This window comes from Eulemur rufifrons, chromosome 25 (genome assembly GCF_041146395.1).
Source record: "Eulemur rufifrons isolate Redbay chromosome 25, OSU_ERuf_1, whole genome shotgun sequence".
Classification (NCBI taxonomy): Eukaryota; Metazoa; Chordata; class Mammalia; order Primates; family Lemuridae; genus Eulemur; species Eulemur rufifrons.
The window spans coordinates 13,681,213-13,709,097 of record NC_091007.1 but is presented as its reverse complement, the minus strand read 5'-3'; the positions used below and the strand labels follow the sequence as shown (position 1 = coordinate 13,709,097).

Below are 27,885 nucleotides of genomic sequence, written 5' to 3'. Positions count from 1 at the left end.
ATTCTAAAGTAATAGCTATTCAAACCAAAGTCAATCAACCACATACAACTAACCTCTAAAGTCTTCTCTTATTCTAAAATTGTGTAATGTTTGATGATTCCTCAGGCATTTAGAGATCTTCCTAAATTATGTGCAGCAGTAACTGTATCTTAGTGCATGATATGATTCGTGTTTTTGAATCATTAGATAATTCTTTAAGACTCACAGAAGTTCCAGAACAGTGGTTCCCAAATCTTTCATTACCAATTTTCCTCTTTGTTATTTTTATACTTTGCCTCTATGTTTTAAACATTTGTCTATTAAACCTCATTTAGTAAGCATTGATTTATTTCTTTTATACATAGCCTAAACATTTGTACCCCCATAATATGCTGAAATATATATATATATTACCTTTTAACACAAAGTAATTGTTAATTTTCCCTAGTCTAAAAAAAAAATTTCTTAATAAAAAACAGACATGGCTGCCTGTAAGAATGTGCGGTCCACACACATTCTTACAGGCATCTGGAATTCTAACAAATTCCAGATGAAGTGGAGAAACATCACCTTCTAACACTTCCTATTCATCATTTACATTTTTGTTGCTGTTGTTTACTCTTTGCTTGAGACCCATTGCTGATGTTTAGTAATGCTTCTCCAAATCTAATAAAGCTCAAAATTCTAAAGATCTCTTTACAAAAAAATTCATTAGTGGAAGAATAACAAATTTTAAGAGGAATTCATTACATAAAAATTCATTTATAATACATGAGACATATTTGGGTTTTTTTTCAGCTTACACATTAACTAGAGTTTAATATTTGTTTTTGGGTCTTTTTAGGCAAAATTTGCATACAGTGAAATGCACAGATCTTAAGTATACTAACATGTTTGTATTGCTTTGCAAGTATCATATCGACAACCCTAAGAGGTAGATATTATTATTCCCATTTTATAGATGAGGAAACAGGGGCATAGGAAAATTAAGAAATATGCACAGGTTGCAAAACTATTAAGGTAGAACCAGACTTCAATACAAGCAGTCTGGCCTCAGAGTCTGCACTGTGAATCTCTGACCAATGCCTCCTTATTTAACACTGAGATATATGCACTGCTATTTCCTCTTATTTCATGTTTTGAGTTCTGGCAAAGAATTCTGAAAAGAACCCTGGTAATTTCAAGTAAGGAAAATTAATTTAAAAGGTGGTTAAAAACTTATCATTGTGCCTCTAAGAGGTCCCTTCTTTGAAACTAGGTCTTAAGTCAGTCCGCCATCACAGACATTTCCATCCATGTTTGGTGGAAGAGACTCAGGAGGAAAAGAGAGGAAGAAAAAATAAGGAAAACAGAGGCTGTTGAAAACAGGTTGCAGCTATTGGAACCACCACATCCCCAATAAAAATCAAATGAGGCTACAGCAAATGACTTCATCCATCTGGTCTTTAGCTACCTTATCTCCATAATGTGGTCAGTAACAGTAATTACCCAATAGGGTTGCTGTGAGAATTCAACATTTAATACATACAAAGTACATAGAGTACCTGACTTCTAATATGCAATTAATGCTAAGCCATTATATTATCATTTTATATGAGGCAGATTGAGGCAAATTATACTGTCAGATTCATGACACCTTATAAACTATGTTTTCGCCCTTAACATTTGTTGCTTTTAAGAGTTTGGCCTCGTTCTTAAGTATGGTTGTATTATTGCATCTTGGGAACTTGGCTTTTCTCTTATTTTTACAAGAGTATGACACATTGCTTTCATGAGAAAATAGGATTAATTTAAAATGTGGCATTGGGGAAAATGTTGCAAAAATATCTACTTGAGTCAAAAGGGAAGCCTTGAATATTTCTTCAAATCCCATGTGTCATTTACTCCCTTGCTGTCTCCCTTCCTCTCTCCTTCCCTCCATGCCTCCTTCTTCCTGTCTTTGTCCCTCCATCCTTCTCTCTCTCCTTCATTTTGTCCTCCCTTTCTCCATTGATCCATCCATCCATCCACCCAGCATCTGATTCTATTTCTAGGGTTTATAGTCCTTTATATGCAACACGGCGAGTGTAAGCCTCACTTTTTCTGTGCGTGCAGAAGGGGCAAGGAAGGGCAAGGCACTTATGAGTTGACCCCAGGCTACCACTTCCTAACAGGGCCAGAGGCCAAGAACCTGTTAAGGAGGCAGTAGGCAAGAGGTGGACCTTCCCAGGAAGGACGATGAGAGCAAGGGACATGTTTTAGTCAATAAGAGTCCTTTTCAGAACTAAAATTATCTCTGACTTGCAGGAGTGGGTGGCCTATATTTGGAATATAATATCATATCCGGATTTGCACTTTGAGTGTGGCAAACCTCACCCCCTTTATTTAGGCATAAATATTTAGTCTCACAATTATTAATTACTCATACTTCCAATAAGGATTGAGTTATCTTTCTTTTAAAATGATCCTTTACATTTCTGTTTTAGATGTGAAGACACCATAGTCATATCTAATGCAATTTGTTAATAACCAAATAATTATTTTATGACATGTTTGCATGATGATTTTAATAACACAAATAATATTCATGAATTCTCAATACTAACTAGTAGACCATAGAATTTAGAGATCTATGAGTGTCATATGACTTGATGTGTTATAACCAGAGCAAACCATTTAAGGAAATACTTGGCAATTTCAATTCCAAAATATTACAAGGGTTTCCTTGTGTCACATACCAGTGACTATTCAAAATGCTTCAGAATGATCATCAAAATAGCATGAATAGTTTTGGAGAATGCATTTTTATACCTCCTTATTATTTAACCTTTTTTTTTTTTTTTTTTTTTTTTGCTACTACAATGATTCTATAATTTCCCACACAGCACAAGCATGTTTATTCTATGGGCTTTAGGTGACCATATACTAACAGGTATTGTGATGGCTTATTAAAGGTTGTTAAATCTGAAAGTAAAGTAAGCACTTCATTGATGTGCTTTGGTTTTAAATTCGTTCACTATTTAGTTTCCAGTTTATCACTGCTCTATCAAATGGTATGGGTTTTGCATATTTATGGGGATCTGCAGGCAGAAATCAGAGGATCTTCTGTGTTAGAAATGATGAACACCTCAAATGCAACACTGAAATTTGAAAAATGTAAGCAAGTGCTTAGTAATTCCCATAATTGAAATTTAGTTCATTCACCTCAAGGGAAGACTGCTCAAATAAACTGATTTCACTCATTCAGAAAAGACAATAAACTAAGATGTCACCCAGTAGCTTGACTGATTGTTCTCTTTAATTGCAGATAGAAGTGGGACCAAAAATCCATCTGGACCTGCTGTGGGTACATACTTCTTATTAAATTCATCAGATTCCATTATGAGTTAAGGAAATATTAAAAAAAAAATCAGAAGGAATCTAGTTTGAGGCCTGAACTCTTATTATATTTGTATAAATATCTTATGCTCTTTCATTCATATCCAAAAGTGAATGAAAACCAAACAAGTATCTCTCTCACACATAGTATCACACATAGGAGAATTCAAATCTTTGATCTTTTTTTTAGCCTTACACTGTGTATTAAAATAAGAGGAATTCATGATAAAGGGCAATACAATGTCCTAAAAATGGAATCTCCAAGCCAAAAAAGGAAGTATAGAAATATATTTTAAGAGCCTCCAAAATGAGGACCTTTTTTGCACTCTGTTTAAAGCACATTTTAAAATATAAATGAAACACAGAAAATCAATAGTATCAAAGATAATGTACTCTCATCTGATCCATTGAGTGACCTGGGTAGCGTTTGTGGCTTTTTAATACTTTATAAAATACAGAGAGGACTGCAAGAATTGTCAGATCCATCAAAGGAGCCTGCTCTTTGGGGGTGAGTTTTAGGTACCATAAAAACCACCTTTCAAAGGGCAGTAAGTACACATTAGAACAAATTCAAGCCCTCATGTAAATATGTTCAATTTGCTGCACACCATAAAAAGTTTATGACTGAACATATTGACAGAAGGAAAGATGAAATAAATGAGGAGAAAGAAGATAGGAGGAAAAAAATGAAGAAAATTAAATATATTGTTTCTCCAAAGTGTTGCTACTTCAAAGTGTTATTTAATTTTAAAACTCTATGTCCTCTTGCTTTTTCTGATTGTTTCTCCTCCTCAGGATTTTCATGTATGTGGCACTGATATTCTGTATTTAGAAGTATAATTCTCTAATATTGTCAAAAATTTTAATATATTGCTAAAATTATCTGTACCTACTATTAAATCTTGCCAATAATTAGAGTCTTGGGATAAAGTAAAACTAAAATAGAAATATTTCTTGTCTGAAATTTTATTCACTTTAGAACTAACTTCTCCTGGCCTTAAGACGAAACACTACAGCCCATAAATTCCATAATGTATTAATATCCTTTGGGGGACAGAGAAGCTGATGGCTTGGACAAAGTCATGTACAAATTTCCTCGAAATTCATAAATCTTACACAGACGATGCCAAAATGTACTTTTTAAAAAAGCTTCAGAATGAAGTTCAGTTATAAATGCTTAAAATGTTAATGTTCCAGTTTTGGATTAAAAACACACATAGACACGACTTTCCCTGTGGAATATTATTTAACCCATTTATAAGCTAAAGCATGTAACGGAATAAAATCAAGTGGTAAAATTTTCAAATAAATTTACTTTCCTTTGGAAATTTCCCTTGCAACTGATCTCATTTCATAGCTCATATATTTTTCTCTCTTAGCTTTTTACTTTCTCTATACACAATCACAACCGCGACTTCATTCAGAATGTCTTCTGGTGCTTTGTGTCGTTTCTAATTTTTCATAATTCTCTTCATTCTTCCATTTTCTTAATCATGCTGTTAATATTTTTGGATACTTAACAGTCTGTCAATACTATTCAGGTATTAGGGTGCCCTGAAACTATTATACAAGTTATACCTTATTCACAAGATGTATCACTGTGCCAATACATTATTAATTCACGTTAAGGCATCACCATAGAAGAGATTTGGGTAAGTACTGTGAAAAGATATTAGAACGGGTGCACAGAACACATCTAAGTGCATTATATATGGTGACAGCAATATCTAGTAGGGGCCGCTGTCCTTCAGCAGCCTGTGCTACTACAGGGCAGCTATGAAATTCCATTCAGGGAAACATAAAATGTTTTGGGCTGTAAGAGCTTAGAGTATGACAGTCCTTTTTGTTTAATGATAATCGATTGCCTTTTATCTTAGAAAAATGAAGTTAAATAAAGTTTCTATAAAATCATATTAAAAAATGCTTGATTCCAACAGATTTTGGATAGCAGTGATTCTAGCCTCATTCAGTGATTGGTGCTTTTAATGCATGTGTATGTGTAAGTATCTAAAAGAGTGGGCTTACAGTATTTATACCTACCATAAGACAAAAAATAAATTTTTGGAATGATCTATTATCATTTCCCATTTCTCATGTGTATATGTGTTACTTTTTGTAATAATCTACCTATGCCTCTAATATAATTTTCAGCAATCAGGATCTTTATAAGACCTAACTTTTAAACTTTTCCTAACATCAGCTTTATATACCAATTTGTCTCTCCTTTCTTTAAGAGTACGTTTAAAAATTATTTTTGAAAAATTAAATGTGTCCCTACTTACACAAAATAATCCACAGAAAAGAAATCTTTGTATCTAAGTTTTCAGCTAAATGTGAAACTAAGTTTTCATGGAATCGTTTCTCTTTCAATTCCATTAATTCCATGCCAAGCCCTTGCATGGTTAAGACATTAGGATTTTTAACTACAGACACAATTTAGTAGAGTTTTCCTAGCAAGTATATTTGCAGTGACTATGGAATACCAAAAATAAGGTTGACAAACTATTTTCAAGGTTTGGGGGTAGAGAAAAGAGTGACTCTTTGTGCCACTTAATGCATACATTCCAGAATACTGTTGTTTATGTTAAAACATATAATTTATATGCATAACCTAGAATTATTACAATGAATGTTTACTACCTTATCAAATCTATCAGTTTCTCTGGACATGGAATAGGAACCCTCTTCACTCTGTTCCTATCAACATAGAGAGACAGATGTGTGTCCAAACCACTTAGCTAGTGTAGAACCTTTGGGGCTTCCAAAAATAGCATCCGGATCTCACATTGCCAGACCTAAAGGATAAGCATCTCTCTAATCCTGTCTTCTATTCTGAGAAGTGGGCATAATAATGATACTTATCTCATGATGCCTACGAAGATCTGAGATGATGCTTATCAAGTACTTGTCATCGTGCCTTAAATATAGCAAGTCCTCAGTGAAATGGTTGTACTGATGTTATTAGCACTACCCATACTATTTGTTATTCTACTGATTACTATATTTTACTATATTGATTCTCTTGGTAGTGTTACTACTATTATTAATGTTAATTATTATTCTATTGGTTCCTGCCCTCGTTATTTTGCATTGCAATCATGGCTGTACTACCAGGAGAATGAGGCCTTCTTGAAATTATGCTTGGAAAAGGGGAATCTGTTTCCTCCCTGAAGCTTAAGGGCACCCTGGAGAAAGCTAGGACATCTCAGGGAATAGTTTTTCCACTGGAAAGGTCAAGATCGGTCTCACGTGCACTGCACTGCCCTCCCAGCCCTAGGGAAGCACACGGTCTCAAACAGCAGCTGGATGTGGGACACAGACTCTGCAGCCACTGTATGAAAAATAAAAGCCTAGCTGCTGAAGTGCTGTAAACTATCTAAGTAAAATCAACCTTTCAGTGGTTATCTGTAAGCACATTCTTTTGAAAATTGCTGAATATCGTACTGATTTCAAGTTCCCTAGTGCCTGAGTTGATGCATAAAATTAATGAAAAGCCTGGGTAGAGCCTTGAATTTCCCTTTAGTTTGTTACCAGAACTAACAAATTGTGCCACATATACATCAAGGGTAGAAAGAAAAAAAAGAAACCACTGAGAACCACATGTGCAGAGTATATATATTTCACTGTTTACCACCAATACTGGCAAAATATGACTCAAATTTGATAGAATCCATTAGCCTGATTGGGAGGAAGGATATTATAAAATTGTATTGATCCCTCAGGTCCTGGAATACCCAGCCTCCTGAAACATAAATCTCCATGTGTTGAATGTGGGATAGAATATGGTTAGCGCAGGAAGAAAGCAGTAGTCCTGACCTAAACTCTTCCACCACATCAGCTTTGCAAAAAGGCTCCACTGTGTGGGCACATGACATGTCCATGAGTGTACAGTTGCAAGGGTCTCAGAGTGGTAGAAGATGGGATTAGAGAAGCAGTAAGTTTTCTTCGGACTTTAAAACTCTGTGATTTGGCAAAGCTGGTGCTACAATGTTTTTTGAGATACTGGATGGCTTTAATAGGAGAATAGCAAATGCATGACTACAGAGTCAGCTGCACATAAGCAAAACCCTCCTGGCAGGACAGTGTGGGGACAGAGAGCACAGGAGCACAGGGCAGGCCTGAAACCAGAGTGCTTGGTCTTATCACCCAGCTGCATCCCCCATAAACCATGTGACCCTGGACAAATTACTTAAATCCCTGGGCTTCTGATACTTCATGTGTAAAATGGGATTACAATAGTACTTTCTTCATAGGGTGCTTTAAGGATAAAATGAGTTAAACATGCAAAGCCCTTAGAAGACTGCCTGGTATATAGTTAACAGCCCAATACTTGCTAGATAATTTTATCATTATTACCAACTACATGGGAAGGTTCTATGAATAATTTAAAGCAAAACATGAATCAAATAATCAGAAATGTTAAATTTTATGCCTACTAATTAGAGAAGCTGGTTCACTAAAGATAAGTCTGTTTGCTTTAGTTCAGAATTTCAAGAAGCCTGGAAAAATTTATTCATCAGAATATTTTAAAACTATATTTAGTTTATAAAACACATCAAAATAATTCTTTTTTCTTTCTTATTTTTTTTTAACCGAGGTACAATTTGCATCCTTGAAATGCATGGATCTTAAGGGTACCATTTAACAAATATTGATAACAATATATTCCAAGTAACCATCACTGAAAACAAGCTGTGGGACACTTCTATCCTCCCATAAAGTTCCCTTGTCCGCACTTACAGTAGTCAATCCTGACGCTCTCCCCCGCCCACGGGCAACCACTGTGCTGATTTCTATTGTCGTGTACTAGTTTGGTTTTACTTGAATTTCATATAAGTTGAATCATACTACATGTATTCTGACATGTCTGGCTTCTTTTGGTTAACAGTGTTTTTTTTTTAATTTATTTCAGCTTATTAGTTCATTGTATTTTCTGCTGAATAGTAGTCCGTTGTATGAACATACTTAATCTGTTTATTCTTCTATTGATGAATATTTAGACTATTTCCAGTTATTGACAGCTATGAATACATTTGCTATGAATACCCTTGTACCAGATTTTTTATGGACTTTTTTTTTTGATAAATACATAGAAGTGGAATTTTTGGCCCCAAAGGCCAGAACTTTATTAAGAAACTACCAGAGAGTTTTCTGAATTGGTTGTACAATGTTACCCTCTCATCAGCAATGTACAGGAGTTCAAGTGTACCACTTCCTCATCTGTATTAGTACTGTAGTGTTTGGCCGCCTTCATCGGTATGAAATTGTATCCTGTTTAGATTTTGATTGTTTGTCTTTTATTATCAATTTTCAGGGTTGTATTTTCTCAATGCAAGTTCTTTGTAATATATGCACATTGTAAATATTTTCCCTTGCCTTCTCATTTTCCTACCAGAGTTTTTGATGAACACAGGTTTTTAAGTTTGATCACTTATTACTCTTTTAAATCAGTCTTATTAGGGGATATTAAATTTATTAAAATTTTCAAAGAACAAACTTTTGACTGTGCTGATAATTACTGTGTATTTTTTTTTTTTTTTTTTGAGACAGAGTCTTGCTTTGTTGCCCGGGCTAGAGTGAGTGCTGTGGGTTAGCCCAGCTCACAGCAACCTCAAACTCCTGGGCTTAAGCGATCCTACTGCCTCAGCCTCCCAAGTAGCTGGGACTATAGGCATGCGCCACCATGCCCAGCTAATTTTTTCTATATATATTTTAGTTGGCCAGATAATTTCTTTCTGTTTTTAGTAGAGGCGGGGGGGGGGGGGTCTCGCTCTTGCTCAGGCTGGTCTCGAACTCCTGACCTTGAGCAATCCACCCGCCTCGGCCTCCCAGAGTGCTAGGATTACAGGCGTGAGCCACTGCGCCCGGCCTATTGTGTAGTTTCTATTTTACTTTTTTCTACTCATCTTTATTTTGTCCTTTTTAAATTAATATTACTTTAATTGATAAATCATAGTTGTACACCTTTAATTACTTTTGGGCTTAATTTGCTCATCTTCTTGAACTTAAAATGAAGGCTTGGATCACTAATTTTAACCTTTTTCTTTTCTAATATAAGCATTTAGAACTATAAATTTCCTTCTAAATACTTTTTTATGTTTTGGTAATATACATTATCATTCCATTGAAATACTTTGTAATGTTCCTTATGATTTCTTCTTTGATTCATATATTAATTAGAAGTTTTGTTTACTTTTCACACATTTGGAGATTTTCTCGATACGGTATGTTTCCTCCCAGCTCTATTAAGTATAATCGACAAAAACCATATATATATGCAGTGTACCACATAATTTTTGTTGTATGTATGTATTGTAAAATGCTGAAATCAAGCTAATCAACAAACATCCATCTCACATACTTATCTTTTTTTGTGATAAGAGCATTTAAAATCTTTCTTCTCAATAGATACTACATTGTTACTGCTCCTCATTTCATTCTTTTGTAGTAAGAGAATATATTCTGTAAGACCTCAGTCTTTTGAAATTTAGGATATTTTTATGGCTCCATCAACGGTCTATCTTGGTAACCATTTCATGTGCACTTGAAAAAAAATTATATTCTATAGTTATTAGGAACAGTGCCCATAAATATTAATCACATCGAGTGTCGTTCAAATCTATATCCTTCTTAGTTTTTTGTTTATTTGTCTTTTAAAAACTGCAATGGTTTTCTGATGAACAGCCCCCTTTTTCCTTTTTATATTTTCCTCTTTTCCTATGTTGATACTCTTTGTCTTTAAGTCCTCTTAGTTTGATCTATATAAGCACTCCAGCTTTGCTATGGTTATGTTTGCAGTGTATATATTTTTCTATAATTTTACCTTGAAGCAACTTGTATCTTAATCTTATTTTTCGTGTACATTTCTTAAACACAGCATATAGTTGGATCTTGCTTCTTAAAAGTCCGTCTGATAATCTCTGCTTTTAATTGGAACGTTTATTTTATTTACATTTAAAATACTTATTGGTATGGTTGGATTTTGTCTGCCATTTTGCTATTTGTTTTCTTTGTGTCCATCTGTTATGTGGTCTATCATTCCTTCTTTCTTGCTTTCTTTAGGTTAAACAAGTATTTCTTAGAATTCCACCTAAATTCCTCCAATGGAATTTTGGCTCTCCATTTTTGTATTCTTTTCTTTAGCAGTTGCTGAGTATAATGTTAACATGTGTTAAAATCACTTATGGTTGAAACTTTATCCAGCAAGTTGTTAATTTATTACTGTAACTGAAATAATAACATTTGGTCACAGTAGCTTACAACACTCTTATGAATTAGTGTTAAATAATTAATTCCTGTCCTTACTAACCAAAACACATTTAAAATCTTGCACCATATTATTTGAGCACTGCAGAATCAAACTAAAGCAAAAAATTAGTCTTAATGGAACAGGAAGCCATTGAAAACCTAGCTGCTGAAAAAGATTAAACTAAATTTACCATCTAATGGATTAAACAACTCTCTTTAAAGCATTATGCCATTTTTAAAATAGCATCTTTTCTCCCTATCAAGATTCATCATTTCCTTTTATTTTTATTTTTGCTTAAAGAGGATCAGCATATTACATGAGCTTAACAAACATTGGTGATTCAAACACAGCTGAACAGAATTTAGAGTTGAAGTCATATAACCTCAAGGAAGGTCACCACGCTCAGCAGGCTACAAACACACCTTTGCAGGCCATCAGTAGGAAGCTCCCTTTACCATTCCCCTTGAAAATGTTCTGTGGCTTCTCCCAACTCCTGGACACCATATTCTGATTTCTTTCCACTCACTCTCACCATATTACTTTGCCTCCTATGAAACTGAGAAAATAGCAACCTCAGATGAAACCCCCACCCTTCTCCCTCCTGTCTCCCTCGTCCATGCTAACGGACCCCACCTGTGCTTGCAGAAATATCATTTTACTCTGTCATTTTTTAACTCTTTTTCCTCTTTATGGATTCTTTCGTCTCAACACCTAAACCATATAAATATACTCCTAAAATAAAGCAGCATCAATAGCATAAAAAATCTCTTTTCACCAAGCTACTAGAAAAAGTTGTCTGTCCTTGTTGTCAATTTTCTTATTTCCCCAAGACTTCTCAAATTCTGTCGGGGGATCATACAACTGTGGATTGTAGAACTGTCCAGTCAAGGTCAATGGATGTCTTTATATCACCTAATCTAATGGTTATTTTTCTGTGCGTTTTTTTTTTTTTTTAAACTTGACTTATCTGCAGCATTGACACTGTTTGCTATTTCCTCCTTGAAATTTTCTTCTCCTTCGGTTTCTTTGATACCAAACTCTTGTGGTTTTCTTGCTGTCTCTTTGACAATTTTCAATTTTCTTCACAAAACCTCAAATGTTGTATTCCCTCTTTAGTCCTTTGTTCTTTTCATTTATATACTACCCCTCCATGACCTAATTCACCTCTATAATTCAACTATCATTTATATGCTGCTGATGCTTAAATTTATATCTTATGTTCATATTTCTCAAGTGAATTTCAGGCTAATACAGAAAAATGCTGACTGGATCTACACAAAAGAAGTGGCAGTGGGGAATAGAAAGGGAAGGCAGGGAAAAAATAGTGAAAGATATGTTACTGTAATGATTTATGTCTGAAAGTCAAAAAATAATTTGATTGAATGATAAATGAAACACTAGACACTTGATCTATCACTATACGCTAGGTGATAAAAATATAGCCTTAGACGTAGTCCAGTGAAAAAAGTCAGAATAACGTTCTAACACTTTATCTTTGGATGAAAAGTCTTATGATATATTAAGAAATAGGAAACTGAACACAAGAGAAATAGAATTTAGATCAGCCATTCCATGAGAGTTTATTCAAAATATATCTAACTTAGCTCTTTGAAATCAGTCACTTTGCATATTTGTACCTCTGAATTAACTTAATCATGTTCTGTAAACTCCTTCATGTATCAATTTTCGCATCTCCCTGAAGGAGACACCACCCTCTGACTCAAGAATGCAGTCTTTTAGAGTTCTGGTTTTGTAAAATTCCTAGCAATAAGAAGAAATGTCAAACACATTACCACTTCCATTATACATCATGCTTATCTGGAGTGCTGATACTTTAGAACTTATGTTCAAGTATTTTTTTAAAAGTTTAGCTCTATCAAAGAAAAGAACTTTTAAAAGAACCAAGAAAGAATGCAGTTTTTGGTATTTTGATAAACCTCAGTCAACAAATTTTGAACAATGAAATCAAATCAGGATTTTAGAGCTTGAAATAATTTTGACATCTGTAATGTGGCAGAGTGGCACAATTCAGTTTGCTAGATTGAGTTGAATCTGGTTGAAGACTTTACTTCTCAATTAAAAATCCTCTCCATTAATTCAGCTTGCAAACCTCTTCTCAGCCCTGGGTATAACTTTATCCAGTTTGCATCTTGAAGACATTTACATTTCTAATTAGGAAGTGAGTGCCATTTGGAAGTAACCTAATCAAATGTCAAAGAAGGCATTTAATAGTTGTACCTGCCAAAATATATAGCTAGGTCATTCCTTTAAAATGTAACTCTTCTAATAAGCTACTGCTAAAATTCAAAAACCCAAAGAAGATGTGGTTTTAAATGCATACAACCATTACCTACAGAAATACATATATTTAAAGAATGCAGTCTAGGTACCTTCTACAGGTGAATTAAACCTGAATTTCTAGAGAAACCAAACTTAAATTAGATTCTGAACACAAGCTGCAGGGTAGCCCTGTAATTTGGAGACCATACCAATGATTCTGACAACACTGAATTACACAAGAGAATTAATGCACTGTGATTTTCATAGGAAGGATACAATGGAAACTAATGCATAATTACATAAGAAAAGGAAATTTCATTTTCAAATACTTGTAAGTATAATCAGTTGTTATATAAAATGTAAAAGATCATAGTAGGCGTAAGTAAAGCAGCTAGCCTTTCCCATACGAAGCTTGATTGTAAGAGATCTATTTTGTAAGGGAGAAGCAGGGACATAAAATCTGCATCAAGGCTAAACACATCCCAGCTCTGCCACATACTACCTAGGTAACCTGACCTTTGCACCTGTTTCCTCACCTATAAAATGGAAATAATAATAGGACCAACTCAGGGGTGTTGTGTGAATTAAATGAGTTAATATATGTATAGCCTTTAGAATGATGCCTGGGACATAGTAAATATTCTTTTTTCCTTCTCCTCTTCTACCACTTCTTCCCTCCTCCTCTTCCTCCTCTTCCATTTTTCACATAAACAAGGGACAGATAAGCTATTTGATTAGAATTATGTATTATTCTAAACTTAATATTATAAACATGCAACCAGCAATATTCCAGTTGGAGATAAAATGCTGTGTTTACAATGGATCTTCTTATTAAATTTATTTTAGGAACAGGGTCTTGCTATGATACCCAGGCTGGCTTCGAACTCCTGGGCTCAAGCAACCCTTTCTGCCCCAGCCTCCTGAATAGCTGGGACCACAGGTGTTTGCCACCACGCCTGGCTCTATGTTGGATCTTCAGAGTTTTTGTATTCAGCTATTTACAAGGGTCACAAAAGCCTCTATCTTATTAAGGGGGTCTGCACCCATTAGATATTGTTTCCTTTCTTTTGATTTTTTTCATGTTCTTTTCTCCAAATTATTTAGAGACGTTAGAATTTCCAGTCAATACCAAAGGTTAATAAAACTTCTTCAATTGAACAACTAGCCTGAAACTTCAAGAGGCTTCACCTGGACTTAATCTAAATGTATCTGGAAACTCGCTGCACAATTGAAGATTCATCAAGAGTGACTTAGCAGATTGTAGCTCAGTCTGGGCCCTACTGAATGAGAAACCCTGTGGTGTGATGTGGGTGTCCAGCTGCTCAGAAGTGTTTTATGCTTGAAAATCAAAGACGAAGGAAAAGTCTCCTGGAAAGTGAATGTATAATCATGTCAGCTGTGAATTACACTAAGAAAATCAACTACTTTAGCCCATGGAAATGTCCCAGAAAGGCTCAGAGGCGAGATGATCCAATACCTAAAATGAACAATGTGTGGAAAGGGAGAGTCATTGGTTTCTAGCTACATATTAACTCCTTTGATAAATGGCATCCTTCTTCCAGAAAAATACTAACCTCTGAATGAAAGCGCTTTTAAGAACTATTAATTAGTCACCAAAAAGTAACTATGTGAGATGATAGACATATTAATTGCTTTGATTATTGTAACCATTCTACTCTCTATATGTATTCCCATAACTTCATGTTGTAAACTGCAAGTATACACAGTAAAATTTATTTTTAAAAAAGAATAGCCAATTAAATCAAATGTGCTAAATTTCTTTGCAACAATACAGGGAGATTTACAAAACTGTATTAGCTTGGATGTTTTAAAAAAAATCAACCTTAATAAATGTTAGAAAACATTTAAATAAGGCATCCTTACTCATTATTAGCTCATTCTTGCAAAAATGTTAAACTGGAGGGGAAAGACAATTCTAAACTCTGTTTTCAACAGGTTTAATTAACTAATGAAGTGAGATTTAAACTGGCAATCCTTCCTGTATCTTCACATTCTACAAAATGAAAAGCACCCACACACTAACTTAATAAGTATGCTATAAAAAATAATATGTGATTTTCCTTGAGTACTCTTGAAGTGACATTTATCTTAATACTGGTCAGGTTAGTCTATTCTAACTGAACTTCAATGTTTTTAGGAAAAGTGCTTTGTAAACAACTCTAGACATGGAAAGAGTTTAAAGTCTTACTGTGATATTTCAGAATTCTGATGAATACCTGCTGCATATCAGTTATCTAAATATCATCTGGAAATCCAATAGTTGACTCTCTGGCATACCCAAAATCCTATGTTTAAACTGTGGGAGTTACTTAACTTGATTTCTTAGCAGCATAAGGTAATTCTAAGATGCTGCTTTAGGAAAATCCTTAAAGTTTTATCATTCTTTGATATTTTAAACAAAACTAAGGGTTTTCTTTGGGATAATTGATAATATTCTAGAAAACTCTTTACTAAAGTATATGCCACAAAACATTAGGCCCATGAGACGCTACTCGTAAAAAAGGTTTATGACCAAACAGTGGAGAAATGCCAATATGAAATCTTAATAACCATCTTGAAAATTCTTTAGAATGCATGTTCTCCAAAAGCAGGGAGTTTGCCCAAGTCCTATTCACTACTAGAGCCCTAAGCCTAGAGCCGAGTTTTGCAATTAGCAAGCTTTACGCAGGAATAAATGAATGAATGAATGAATAAACATTAAAGGCTTTGAATGGTTCTCCAGCAAGGAAATTTCTTTTTCTTTCACTCAAAGTAAATCACACCTATTTGTTAACAGGAATCCTTTGTTTTTTCCTGTTAACACTAGAGAAACATAGTAAGCAAACAGCTTAAGAAAAAAAGAAAGAAAAAAGAAAGCCTAGAGAAAAATACAACAAACACGTTAACTACCTCCACCCATATTTAAAAAAAAAAAAGAATTAAAGGTAACAAATAAAACAGAAGCTTCTTGGGGACCCTCCTCCTTCCTTTCACTTCATACCCCACCTCTTCCCTCAAAATGAGGTAACCCCAGCATTAAGACTTATAGTCACATGATCCTGCTCTGGGAAATCCTGATTTGGGGGATTGCTAAAGTCCCTTCAAGCACTAGGATTTTAGTTAATTTCTAGCTAGCATACATTTTGCAAGTGGTCATTTTTAAAGCCATCTACTTACCACATTAATACAAAAATGAATAAGAAATTAATTAAATAAAACACTACAATAAAACAATGGACAATTGATATAAAAAATGATGCTTATGAACATCTAAGAGGCTTCTCTTTCAGAACAGAAAGGAAATACATATATACATATATATGAAATGACCTAAGAAAGCCTGGAAGTATTGATTACTTAACCTAGACTGACTGATTTAGGATCTGGTCTCCACAATTATAGACAAAATCACCCCTAACAATGTATATATTGAATTTTGACTTATTCAAGAAATCATCTGGGGCTGCAAAAGCAAAACCATGCCCAGATCAATGTCACAATATGCCCACATTTACATAATAGATGCTGCCAAGAAGAGAAGACCCCTTTCCTGAGCCGAATAAATAATTACTAGTGATGATCTCTTTTATCAAGATCCAACATACTCTGAGGAGAAGCATACATGAGCTAACATAATTTAATAGGAAAAGTACTGTTTTTAAAAATGTAGTTAGTATCTTTCACAGTATTGTTTTGGTAAAACTTTTTTCCCCTCAAATTTTCAAGTATCCCTATAGGTCTTTCTAAATTGTCGTAGAAAAACATTTACTATGTTACTAACAAGACATTCATTCAAATATTTGTGGATTTTGCTCCATATAACAGATAAAAAAGACTTAGCATAATCTATTTTCACACTTCCTGCTCTATTTCTTTTTTTTTTTTTTATTTTTATTTTTTGTTTGTTTTTCAGCTCATTAAGGGGGTACAAAAGATCAGGCTATATACATTGCCCATGCCTCCCCATCCCCCCGAGTCTGAGCTTTAGTTGTGTCCATTTCCTAGACAGTGCACATCACTCTCATCATATAGGTGTGCACTCCTCCCCTCCCCCCACCCCATCCCCCCCAGAGAGAACTTCAAACGTGTCCATTCCCCAGGCAGTGCGCATCGCACTCATCAAGTAGGTATACACCCATCCCTTCCACCCAGCCCCGACCTCTGTCCAATACCCAATTGGTGTGAATCCCAAATGTGCACTCAGGGAAACCAGTTTGCTGGTGAGTACATGTGGTGCTTGTTTTTCCATTCTTGGGATACTTCACTTAATAGAATGGGTTCCAGCTCACTCCAGGAGAACCAAAGAGATGCCATATCGCCATCATTTCTAATAGCTGAGTAATATTCCATGGTATACATATACCACATTTTGCTAATCCATTCATGAATCGATGGGCATTTGGGTTGCTTCCACATCTTTGCGATTGTGAATTGTGCTGCTATAAACATTCGGGTGCAGGTGTCTTTTTTATAGAATGACTTTTGTTCTTCTGGGTAGATGCCCAGTAATGGGCTATTTCTTAAGTTTATGTATAAGTATGTTGACCAGTCAACTTAGTGAGAAAAAAAAATTGAACTCAGTACCTGTAGCTGTGTCAATAACCATGCATACAATTATAACAAGGACTAGAACAACAAAGCATAGCAAGATGTGTGGATGAATTTTCCACTTTATCATTGGTATTTGTTGTCACTCAGTTTTAGAGGGAAATGCAAAGATTAGGATTCCATTTTAATTTCAAGCCAACCCACTGAATTCTTCCTATGTTAAATACCAACAGGGAATAAAATAGAACCTTAGTCTATATTTAGAAGTCTGAGTCCTTTCTCATATTAAAATGAATGAAATGAATTAGTATCTAAGAATGTTTATAAAAGAAAAATGTCAATTCCTACCTCCATTATCTTTTAGATGTAGTGCTATCTTGGTATCATCTGAAAGAGAAATTCAAGGTTATTATAACAGAAAAAAATTTTAAAGGAGAATCAATCTTATGACCAGTAATTGTCTACTAACAGCCTTGTCTGTAACATGACTAGATTTTGATAATTTATTGAGGTCATTTCTAGTTCAAAGAGAGCAATTCCTAGCTTTACATGATATAGTACTAAAATTTCCTACAGAGATTGTAAAACCAACATTTTCTTAAAGTCTTGTTGATCCTTAACTTCTGTGAGAAAAGCAAACAGTTATAACTTAAAATACATCTATTTTTTAATTTTCTAATAGAGCTTATTGTGATTAGACTCATAGTTATGACCTTATTTATTCATTTTTAAAATCAAGATCAAGAAAATTCCAAGTTAATTGGAATAGTCAAGATTTGTTGATATTTTCAAATTTAACTCCAAAAGTTAAATGCCTATTCGTTCAAGAGATCTTATCCTGAATAAACAAAAGGTCAGATATGCTTTTTTATTTCAGTGGTTATATTTCATTCTAAATGGTGGAGTATAAATTACAGAAATATTTTCACAGGCTTTAATATAACAATCCAAACCAATATGGATTAAAATCTAATGTTGCTTTTAAAAGCAATAAAATGCATTCAGCAGGTGCCTTCTTCCTCACTTTATTCCAGTTAACCTTATAGCATCCAATTAAATTTCAATTAAAGCAAAAGTTCCAAGTTTAACTTTCTATTTAAATAAAAGCAAAGCTTATGGCAATAAAAAGTAAGACTATTTTCTTCCCCCTCAAAGCTGACTCTTGACCAACTAGTCTTATGTTTCTGCCCACTCCTTCATAGTGGTACCATTCAGATGTTGGCCAACACACTTTCTTCCTCCATTATTTGTGCCCATGCATTAACACTCTCTAGTATTTTTGCCTTCCCTAGAAGAGGAAATATTTTTTCAAGGACATTTTCTATGACATATACAGTACCCCTGTATAGGTTAGAGACCAACATAATTTATTGACTGCATTCAGGAAAATCTTAGAATTGCAGATGAGTAGAATTATCCATTGTTCAGAATTCAAAATCGATAAACATTTCATACGCACTTTGCCTTTCCATCCTGTGACTGCAGTGTTGAATTCATCTACTATAAAATTTAGCCACATGAAAAGAAATGTGGATTTTTTTTTTTCCCTAGGGAAGAGGGGTCAAAAAACCAGAATCAATGGTAAAAGCTACATCTCAATAAAAGGCACAGTACAGTAAAAGAAACTAAGCCATATTTTTAGTCCACAATAATTCTTGTCTTTCCCCTTCAGAAATCCCTTAGAAACCCAGTTTGTCAAAGAACAACTTTCCCTCTAGCGAGTAGGAGCTACTCCAGTATATAGCAACACAGTGATTTGTCCCTTTTCTGGAAAAAAAAAGCAAAATATCTCTTGGGCACCTTCTGTGGGGAGGCTGGTGGGCAGCTGGGATGTCGCTGCTCTCCTGGTGGTGGTTAATACCCTGAATTGTGTGGTCGTCGCTCCAATGGTTGTGGTGGTTTGAGAAGAAGTTTCCACTGGTTCTATATTCTCACACATCTTCTCTTTTGACTAGTAAGAAACAAAAAGGCAAACACTTTGAGTGATCATACATATATTTTTAGAAATTTCATCAAAGAAGTTAAGCTGTAAAGCACAGGCTCTCAAATCAAGACAGGGAATACATTACTTTTGTACAAGACTACATTTATAGGTTTTGCTAACTTATAACATTTGTAAAATAGGAGAGAGGGAAAAATGGATGTAAAAAAAGCATTTCCATCCTTAGATATTTGAATTTCATCATTTACTTCTGTTAAGCTTTCATATTACTGTTTATCTTGCCCTAAATTGTATATTGATATATTTATAAAAGACATGATGTCAAAAGGGAAAAGTTCATACTGGAAGAAAGACATGAGCATAAGGATGAGGTTTAAAAGATGCTTAGGTATGTCAAGAAAGAGTGGATTTCTTTCATATAGAACTGATAATACTAAATCCTAAGTACTATGAACATTTTCACTGGTTTATAAAGAGTTCCTTAGACAGCCTTCTCTTAATTAATTGGATACGATACAGATTCATTCACCCCTTCAAGTATCAACATCCTAGGGGTCTATTTAAGTCCCCAGATTTCAGTTCCTGCAGCTTCTCAGCCCCAATGATCCAATGATCTTCTCTTAGACTCCACTTTAGTTGTCATCCACACACTCTGGACCACTTCCAACTTCAGTTGGAAATGCTTTAGTTCTGAAGTCATAAATTCAATTATCCCTTATTTCAGTCTATCCATGTACCTGCGAACTCAAATCCTTCCTATCCTTTGACTACTTTAGAAGGCCCAAAACAATGATTTTCTCCCATCATTTCAACCTTTCTTGTCAATAGCTTTAAGCATCTTGCTCTTTTTTTGGTTTTGTTGTTTCCACACCATCTTTTCAGGAAACCCCCAAAGCTGTCCATAGTAAAAGTTGTGCCTTTTCCCTGCCTGCTGCAAAGCCAGGCGCAGCTGAGAACAGTCACACAGCTCTCCTACCAGGAGCTCTGGAAACGTCTCTCCTGCATCCTCCGCTGGACCATCCATGCGGCTTGGCAGCACTGCTAATCAGCTCTCTCAGTTTCTTCAGTATCAGCTTTAAACCCTCTCCATTCGACTTAAAACTACAATCCCATAATGATTCTCCCAATTTTACCACATGAGCTCATCTTTTAGTTTTTTGATAAAAGAGCCATCATCAGTTAAATTTCTTTACAAATCAGCACACTTACTTGACTCTGTGCTGATCGACTCTTCTTTCCTCGGTTATGAGGGATGGGGACCCTCCCTAATGGCTATTCTTTCAACCTGTGCCCTGGCCCAGCTCATCCCACCTTCTCAGGTATTGTGAATTTGCTCATTTGGTCACATCCTTTCCTTTCAATATTTGCCATCTCTAATTCTCCGCTGACTCATTACCATCACCACTTAAATAAATATCTAAATGTTTAAATATCTTCTTAGTTACTTGATCTTCCAAGGTGTACTACTGATACCTGCCTCATCAGGATTTGCAATAGATGTGAACTCTCCTATCTTGGTTTCTGTGACACACACTGTCCTCAATTTTCTGATACCTCTCTAACAACTTCTTTATTTTATTTATGTCTATTCCTTAAGTGTTGGTGGTTCTCATGGATCTTTCTTGACCTGTTGTTTTACTCTATGCATTCTCTTTAGCGCTCTCCTCCACATCCTTGATATCAATTAATATCCTTGTGTTGATTATTCACAAATCTATATCTCCAGTCCACATTTCTCTCTTGGATTTCAGGCGCAAATAGTCATCTACTGACCGGACATAAGCATGTGAATGTCACGGACATTTCAAACTCAAGAAGTCTGGAATGGAATTTGCCATATATTATTTTCTCTTTCTGTTTCCATTGTCAATAAACAGAACTATCAAACATCCCAATGTTTAAGGTAAAATCCTGGGCTCAGTTTACTTATGGCAGTAAAAGCCAGCTAAGATGCTAAATGGCCGTCTTGTTACAAAACAAGTAGACTCTGGATAAAACATGAGTTTTAAAACATTTAGAATTTTCAGGAAGTAAAGGAAATCTTCAATCCTACCTTTCCATTGCCTACCCCCACCAAAATAAAACAAAGCAAAAGCTGTGTTCTATAGGGAGAGTAGGAGCAATATATATTAAGCTAAGTAAAAAAGTAGGATTTGCCAAGAGAAAAACAGCCAATATCAATATCACTCCAAGGAGACCATGCCTTGAGCCAGCAGTAGATGGGGGAGATCAATCTAAACCTCTCCCCCTTATATTAAGGCAGGGGCCTATGCCCTCCCCCAAACCCTGAGGGTCCCATTAGCAAATCGTCTTTGGTGGAAAGCAGCACCTATTTAGGTCCTACGGATTCACATGGAATAAAATCAGCCAAATACACTTTTAATCAAAGAACACAAAAAGGGTGAGAGCAGTCTGACAAAGAGTCAGCAAAAACAATGAACAACACAGACTACCAAAACTTTGATATTTTGGGGGATCATTCAATATGGAATATATAAAAATCATATAGGGAATATTTAAAGAAATGAAAGGTATATTTTAAAAATGAACTGTTCACGTAAGATTATAAAATGACTTGGCAGATTTAATAAAGTATCGCATTTAAATTTTAGAAATGAAAGATACATTTATTAAATTACTACCACAATGGATAGATCAAAAAGAAGATTAAACAAGATGAAGGAAGAATTAATAAACTGGCAGATATATCTGAAGAAATTTCCTGGAATACAGCACAGAGAAATAAGAAAATAGATGATATAAAGGAGAAGTAAAAAAAAAAAATAAGGAAAAATGAAAATGTCAAGCTTATCTTCAAAGAATTCAGAAGGTGAAAATAAAGAGAATGGAGAAGTGTGATTGAACAGCACATTTATCAAATTTGACAGCCAATACACTTGAAAAATCACATTTTTATTGAGCATACATAGAGCATTTATACAAATTGCCCATTACTATTTCATGAAAAATTTCCTACTAATTTTAAAAATCACTATCACAGAGTATCTCTTCTGACAGCAATTCAATTAGGTTAGAAGTCAATAATAAAAAAGGTAAAATTTTAAAAGTCCCCACAATTTGGAAATGTGATATAATTCACAATTCAATGTAATTCCAATAAAATGCTAATGAAGTTTATTGAATGACTGATCAGAGATCTTGACACAGTAAGTTTAAAATTTATATGAAGGGTGAAAGCCCTAAAGTAGACAAAACACTTGTGAAGAGAAAAATTAAGGAGACTTGTCCTATAGATACCACTTTTTCTTATAAAATGATAACAATTAATACAGTGTGATGTTTGTTCAGGTAATGACAAACTGAGCTTTAGAAGAGGAGAACCAAGAAACTACATATGAAAGAGGTGAATTTGCAAGATACTGTCAAAAGAAAGGATTATTCAATAAATGGTGCTTGAAATTTGGTTAGTTATAAGGAAAAAACCCTACAATATTGGATTCCTTGCTTACATAATACATAAAAATCAATTTCAAATGAAATAAAGATTTTAATGTGAAAGATAAAACTTTAAAACATTCAGAAGGAAATATATGAAAATAACTTAATGAAATTTGGTAGGAAAAGTCTTTTAAAACAAGATGCACATATATATATAGAACTAACTATAAAAATATTGATAAATTTGACACACTGAAATTGAAAATGAATGTTAAATAAATCATAGAGAAAGTGAAAAGAGAAACCAAGATTTGGGAGAATATAGAACTTGAGATATTAGGTAGAACAAGAGAACAACAGAAATAACTAAAAGGTGTAAGGAACAGAAGTAAAAAAATAATCATATTATTGTAGTATTTACAGAACCATCAAGAGAGAATCATCACTAAAGAGAGAACCAACTATTTTCAGACATATTTTTTAGCCCCACCCCCAGACATTATTTTTAAATTAGTGAGTAATGTAAGATAGTTGTATATCAGATCAATAGATCTGTCTGTTATATATAACCATCAGACAAACCTAGTATCTAGAATGAAAAGGATAACTGCCCAACAGAAAAATGAGAAAAAGACATGAACAGGTATCTGACCGAAGAGGAAAGACAGAAGAAACACAGAAGCCAAAAAGTGTGTGAAAATATGTTCGATTTCATTAATTAGAGAAATACAAATTAAGTCTGCATTAAGAACCATTTACATCCAGTAGATTTGCAGAAATGAAGAAATCTGACAATACTGGGGTTGTCAGGAAAACAAAACAGATACTCATAAGAGTTTTAGCGCTATAGTATAAATTGATATATTGGAAAATTCAGAAAATTGATACATTTGGCATTATTTTTCAAGGTTGAACATTTACCTAACCCACCCTCAACAATTCCATTTTTAGGAATATCAGAGACAATTTTGCAGATTTGATTCAGGTGACATACATAAAATGTTTTTGTAAGAAGAAAAGTCTGGAAACAATGTCTGTAAACAAAAGGCTCAGTGAGAAAACTATGATTATAAGAATGTAAGCTCCAAGAAGGGAGGGTTTGGCATGTTTTTGTTTGTTCATTTTCAATTTTTTCCCTTTTTTCTTTTTGCAACTATATCTCACTATCTAAAAAGTGCCTGAGACATCATGAACACACAATAAATATTTCTTGAGTAAATAAATGGTATATTCATAACACTGAATAGATTGCTATGAAAATGGTGAATAAACCACCACCATAGAAACTAACTTGAATAAGGGTTTAAAGAAAACTCAAAATCTTGAGTGATAAACCCAAGATTCAGAATAGTTTTATTTATTTTCAACAGGAATAGGGATGTGACGGAGCAGAAATGAACTGCCAGTTTCATAGTCATTGATGAATCTAGTTCTAAAATTGCATAGTGCAATCATGGGTTTTCTTTTTCTTATTGTGCTTTAGAATTACATTGATCTTATAAAAATATTTAAAAGATCTTTTTAAAGAAATATAAAAAGAAGGAACACTGAAAAACACTTTCATAGATTTTGTTTCTATTCAACCACCTACCTACTGATTCTCCCACCACAACCATCATTGCCACCCTACCCCAGCCCCAAGCCTCCCAGTTCTACCACTGATTCAGTCCAGATCACTAACATCTCTGATTCTGGTTATTGCAACAGGCAACTTATTAAGGCTGCTTGCCTTACAATTCATTGTTCACCCAAATCCAAGATGATTTTTCCAAGTAGCCATTTGGATATTATTTCCTTGATTAAAACCCTTCAGATAGATTTTCCTTGCCTTTAGGGTCAAGTCCAAACTCCTTCAACTTGTCACACTTAGGGCTGTGTTTATCTCACCAATTCTCTTCTTGCTTCAGTCACCCTTCAGGTTTCACCTTAAACATCACCTCCTTAAGCACACCTTCCTTTATCCTACTTAGGTCTCAGCTGCAGTGCAAATGGGATACAGACCTACAGATAGGACTCCATCTGCCCTGGACAGATTTCCCGAGGCTTTGGGGACCAGCTCACAGTAAATCCCAGGCTTCTGTTGCCCCTTGATGCTTATCTGTAAGTAATAAATCCTCTTTATGTAACCTGCTGGGTATGGGCATTCTGCCTCATCAGACTCAGACAAGGTGGTAACCAGAGCACGGTGAACCTGCTTCACAAACACACATAGTAGGTGCTCATATTAGGATTTATACTGTTGAACAAATTCATCTCACAGTGTCAGAAAGAAAACTTAATTCTAGTGTCACGCAAGGAAAACAAGACTACAGTTGGTGAACTTTTTTACTAACCTATAAAAACAGGGAAAGAACTGCTCACCATAAAGCTAACAATGTTGATAATTTAATTACACAATAAAAAGGTAACACAGGATATTACAGAATTCACAAGATTCTGAGCTCCTTAAGAAGAGGGTATAATTTTTTATCTTTATGCTTTTAGTGGTTAGCACAGTCTACAGAATATGGTGAATTCTCCACAAATATACTTAAGAGGGCTTATAGTATGATGGGTTTGTCTCTATGTCCTACAATTCATAGCGAACCCACCCTGAAGCAAGAAAATAAAAATATCTGAATTCCATCCTCAATCTTTACACATATATAGTATTCATTTTCCACATTTTTTTGAGGTAACTATGATTACATAAAAGAAAAAAATTACCTGAAAACACAACTATGGCTCCACAAATACATATTCTTTTTGAAGTATGTTATTAGATAACTGAAGTGAGATAGATGGATTAATATGTATCCCTGTAATTCCCCCAAATGAATATTGAAACGTTGCTTAAAGCTGCATTGGCAATACTATATTTAAAGTTCAAGAATGTTCTTAAAGGTGTATTTCTCGACATCATTATGAGACATTCCTCCCCAAAAATGAATTTTTAAAAAGCTTCTAGTAACCATTGCTCTCCTAATAGTTTCTAAAATAGCATTTTGGCATAATTTGGTTTACTGAATGAGAAAACTTGTGTAATTGTTAAGAATTTTTATTCAAAATTCATACCCTAACATTTAATGAAAAGAGAAGACATACTTTTCTTCATGAACCTTATAGGGTATCTTTACATGACCTGAAATGTCAGTGTAAACCCAATTCACTGGAAAATTAGAACTGCTTCTGTAATTGTATACAATTGCTTGAATCACTTCATTGCATCCTTGTCTCCATCATGTTCACCTCTGAGTTAATGTTACACCATTTCTCTATGTCAGCTATGGTATACCATTTCTCACTTACTATAGCACACCAGTTTGCTGTAACCAGTCATTTCCCCGTACAATTAATTGGTCTTGTTATTTGAGCTACAAAGAGGAACAGGAACAATGGTTTCCTAGATCTTAGAAAAATAGCAGACTGTGTAAGGGAACGGCCCTTTGCTCATACAGATTCAATTCCTGGCTCTCCTATTCCCTAGCCACTTACCTAACTCTCGAAACACTCACACTCCACCTCTCCTCACCACCCTCACCCCACCCTCTTCTCTTCTTGGTAATATGAGGGTATTAACAGTGCCTGACTCATAGACTGGATGTGAGAATAAATTGAGGTAATACATATAAACAGTTCAGCCCCATGTCTGGCACATATTAGGGGTTCAGTAACTGCTAGCTATTTTTTGTTAAATTAGATACGATTTCCATTAAGTTGTAGCAACTATGTATGTGACAGCTTGGTCCCAGGAGTTTTGTCATAAGAAAGCACAGGTGTACCTCTTCAGGGCATCCACTGTCCACCCAGTCCTGCCGATGGCGATCAAATCCACTGGAACATCTTCAAAGACCACATTGCAGTGCAGAAAAGCAAAGGATGAGATGCAGGAGGGGGTGCAGAAATGAAAAGAAAAAGATTGGTGAATAGTTAATTCTCACGAGCTCAGTTTAGCACAACATAAACTTTCTTCTACAGAACTGGCAACTGGAGAAGCAGTGAAACATTTAGGGTGTTACTAGGTTATCACTCACTTCTTAGGTTGTCACACTATCAGCATCACACTTGGCAACAAATCACTCTGCTCAGGCAGACTACATTGCACAGAACTCCTGGCTCCCTGCACAAAGGTGAGACCAATTGCTTTTCTGTGGAGTTGATTTTCTTTTTCCGCTTATTTTTTCTTCATCATCAAAACAAATAAATCATACAATTTTTGCAGGTATCATTTTTCAAGATTTCAGATTATTTTAAGACCCATCATCACACAAACTCTTTGCTATCGTTCAGTAAAGTGTTAACTCAGTAGTTTTGGGTTTTTCAAACCCTGCACATTCCAAAGAACAAAACTAGTCCTTGGACCAGCTCTAAAGAGAAAACCTCTAAACCCCTGGAATATCCTGCCTTGTAAGAGTGTGTATCTTGGGTCTTGGGCTGTGCAGGAGAGTTTATGCTGACAATTTGATTTATTGTGATTGTCTGGTTTTATTCACCTGGAAATGGGGCCATGCTTTATCAGTTTGACCTCAGGGGGAGCTGAAGACCGGGCGGTAAAGACTAGTCACAGGGGAGTTCCATCCTTATATGACAAACCCTCAATGAAGACTCTGAACACCAAGGCTTGGGTGAGCTTCCTTGGTTGGCAATAGTTGTTGTGTGTTGTCACACATAGCTGCTAGGAGAATTAAGTGCTGTCTGGACAATTCTGCTGGGAGAGGACAACTGGAAGCTCATGCCTGGTCTCTCCTGGACTCTGGCCTTTGTGCCTTTTATCTTTGCTGATTTTAATCCATCTCCTTTTTCTGTAATAAATGTCAACCTTGAATATAACAGCTTTTCGGAGATCCGTGAGTCCTCCTAGTGAATCACTGAACCTGAGTGTATTCTTGGGGATGCCCAACAACACGATTAGGTCATGTCTACAAGGTGTAATTTAACAAGCATTGGGTCAATAAGATTTTGTTCACTCATATTCTCTTCCTTGACTAGAATAATTTTCTGTCTTCCTTACCTATCCTCATATAGCCCATTCATTTTCCAAGACCCAGAAATTACTATCCAGAGCACATTCTGAAAAGGTTCCACTACAGTAGTCCCCTCTTTTCTGAGGTTTCAGTTACTCATGGTCAACTGTGGTCCAAAAGTAGGTGAG

General features: G+C 35.0%; 1 protein-coding gene across 1 annotated transcript in view; it reads right to left on the bottom strand.

The window, feature by feature from the left end:
- PLXDC2 (plexin domain containing 2) overlaps positions 1 to 27,885 on the bottom strand; it is a 357,321-nt gene that overhangs the window by 25,653 nt on the left and 303,783 nt on the right. Inside the window, exons 9-11 of the mRNA XM_069458825.1 lie at positions 26,516 to 26,576; positions 19,214 to 19,364; positions 17,762 to 17,800 (exon numbers count right to left, since the gene is read on the bottom strand). Coding sequence (XP_069314926.1) covers positions 17,762 to 17,800; positions 19,214 to 19,364; positions 26,516 to 26,576 — 251 coding nt within the window. The remainder of the gene's footprint in view (positions 1 to 17,761; positions 17,801 to 19,213; positions 19,365 to 26,515; positions 26,577 to 27,885) is intronic.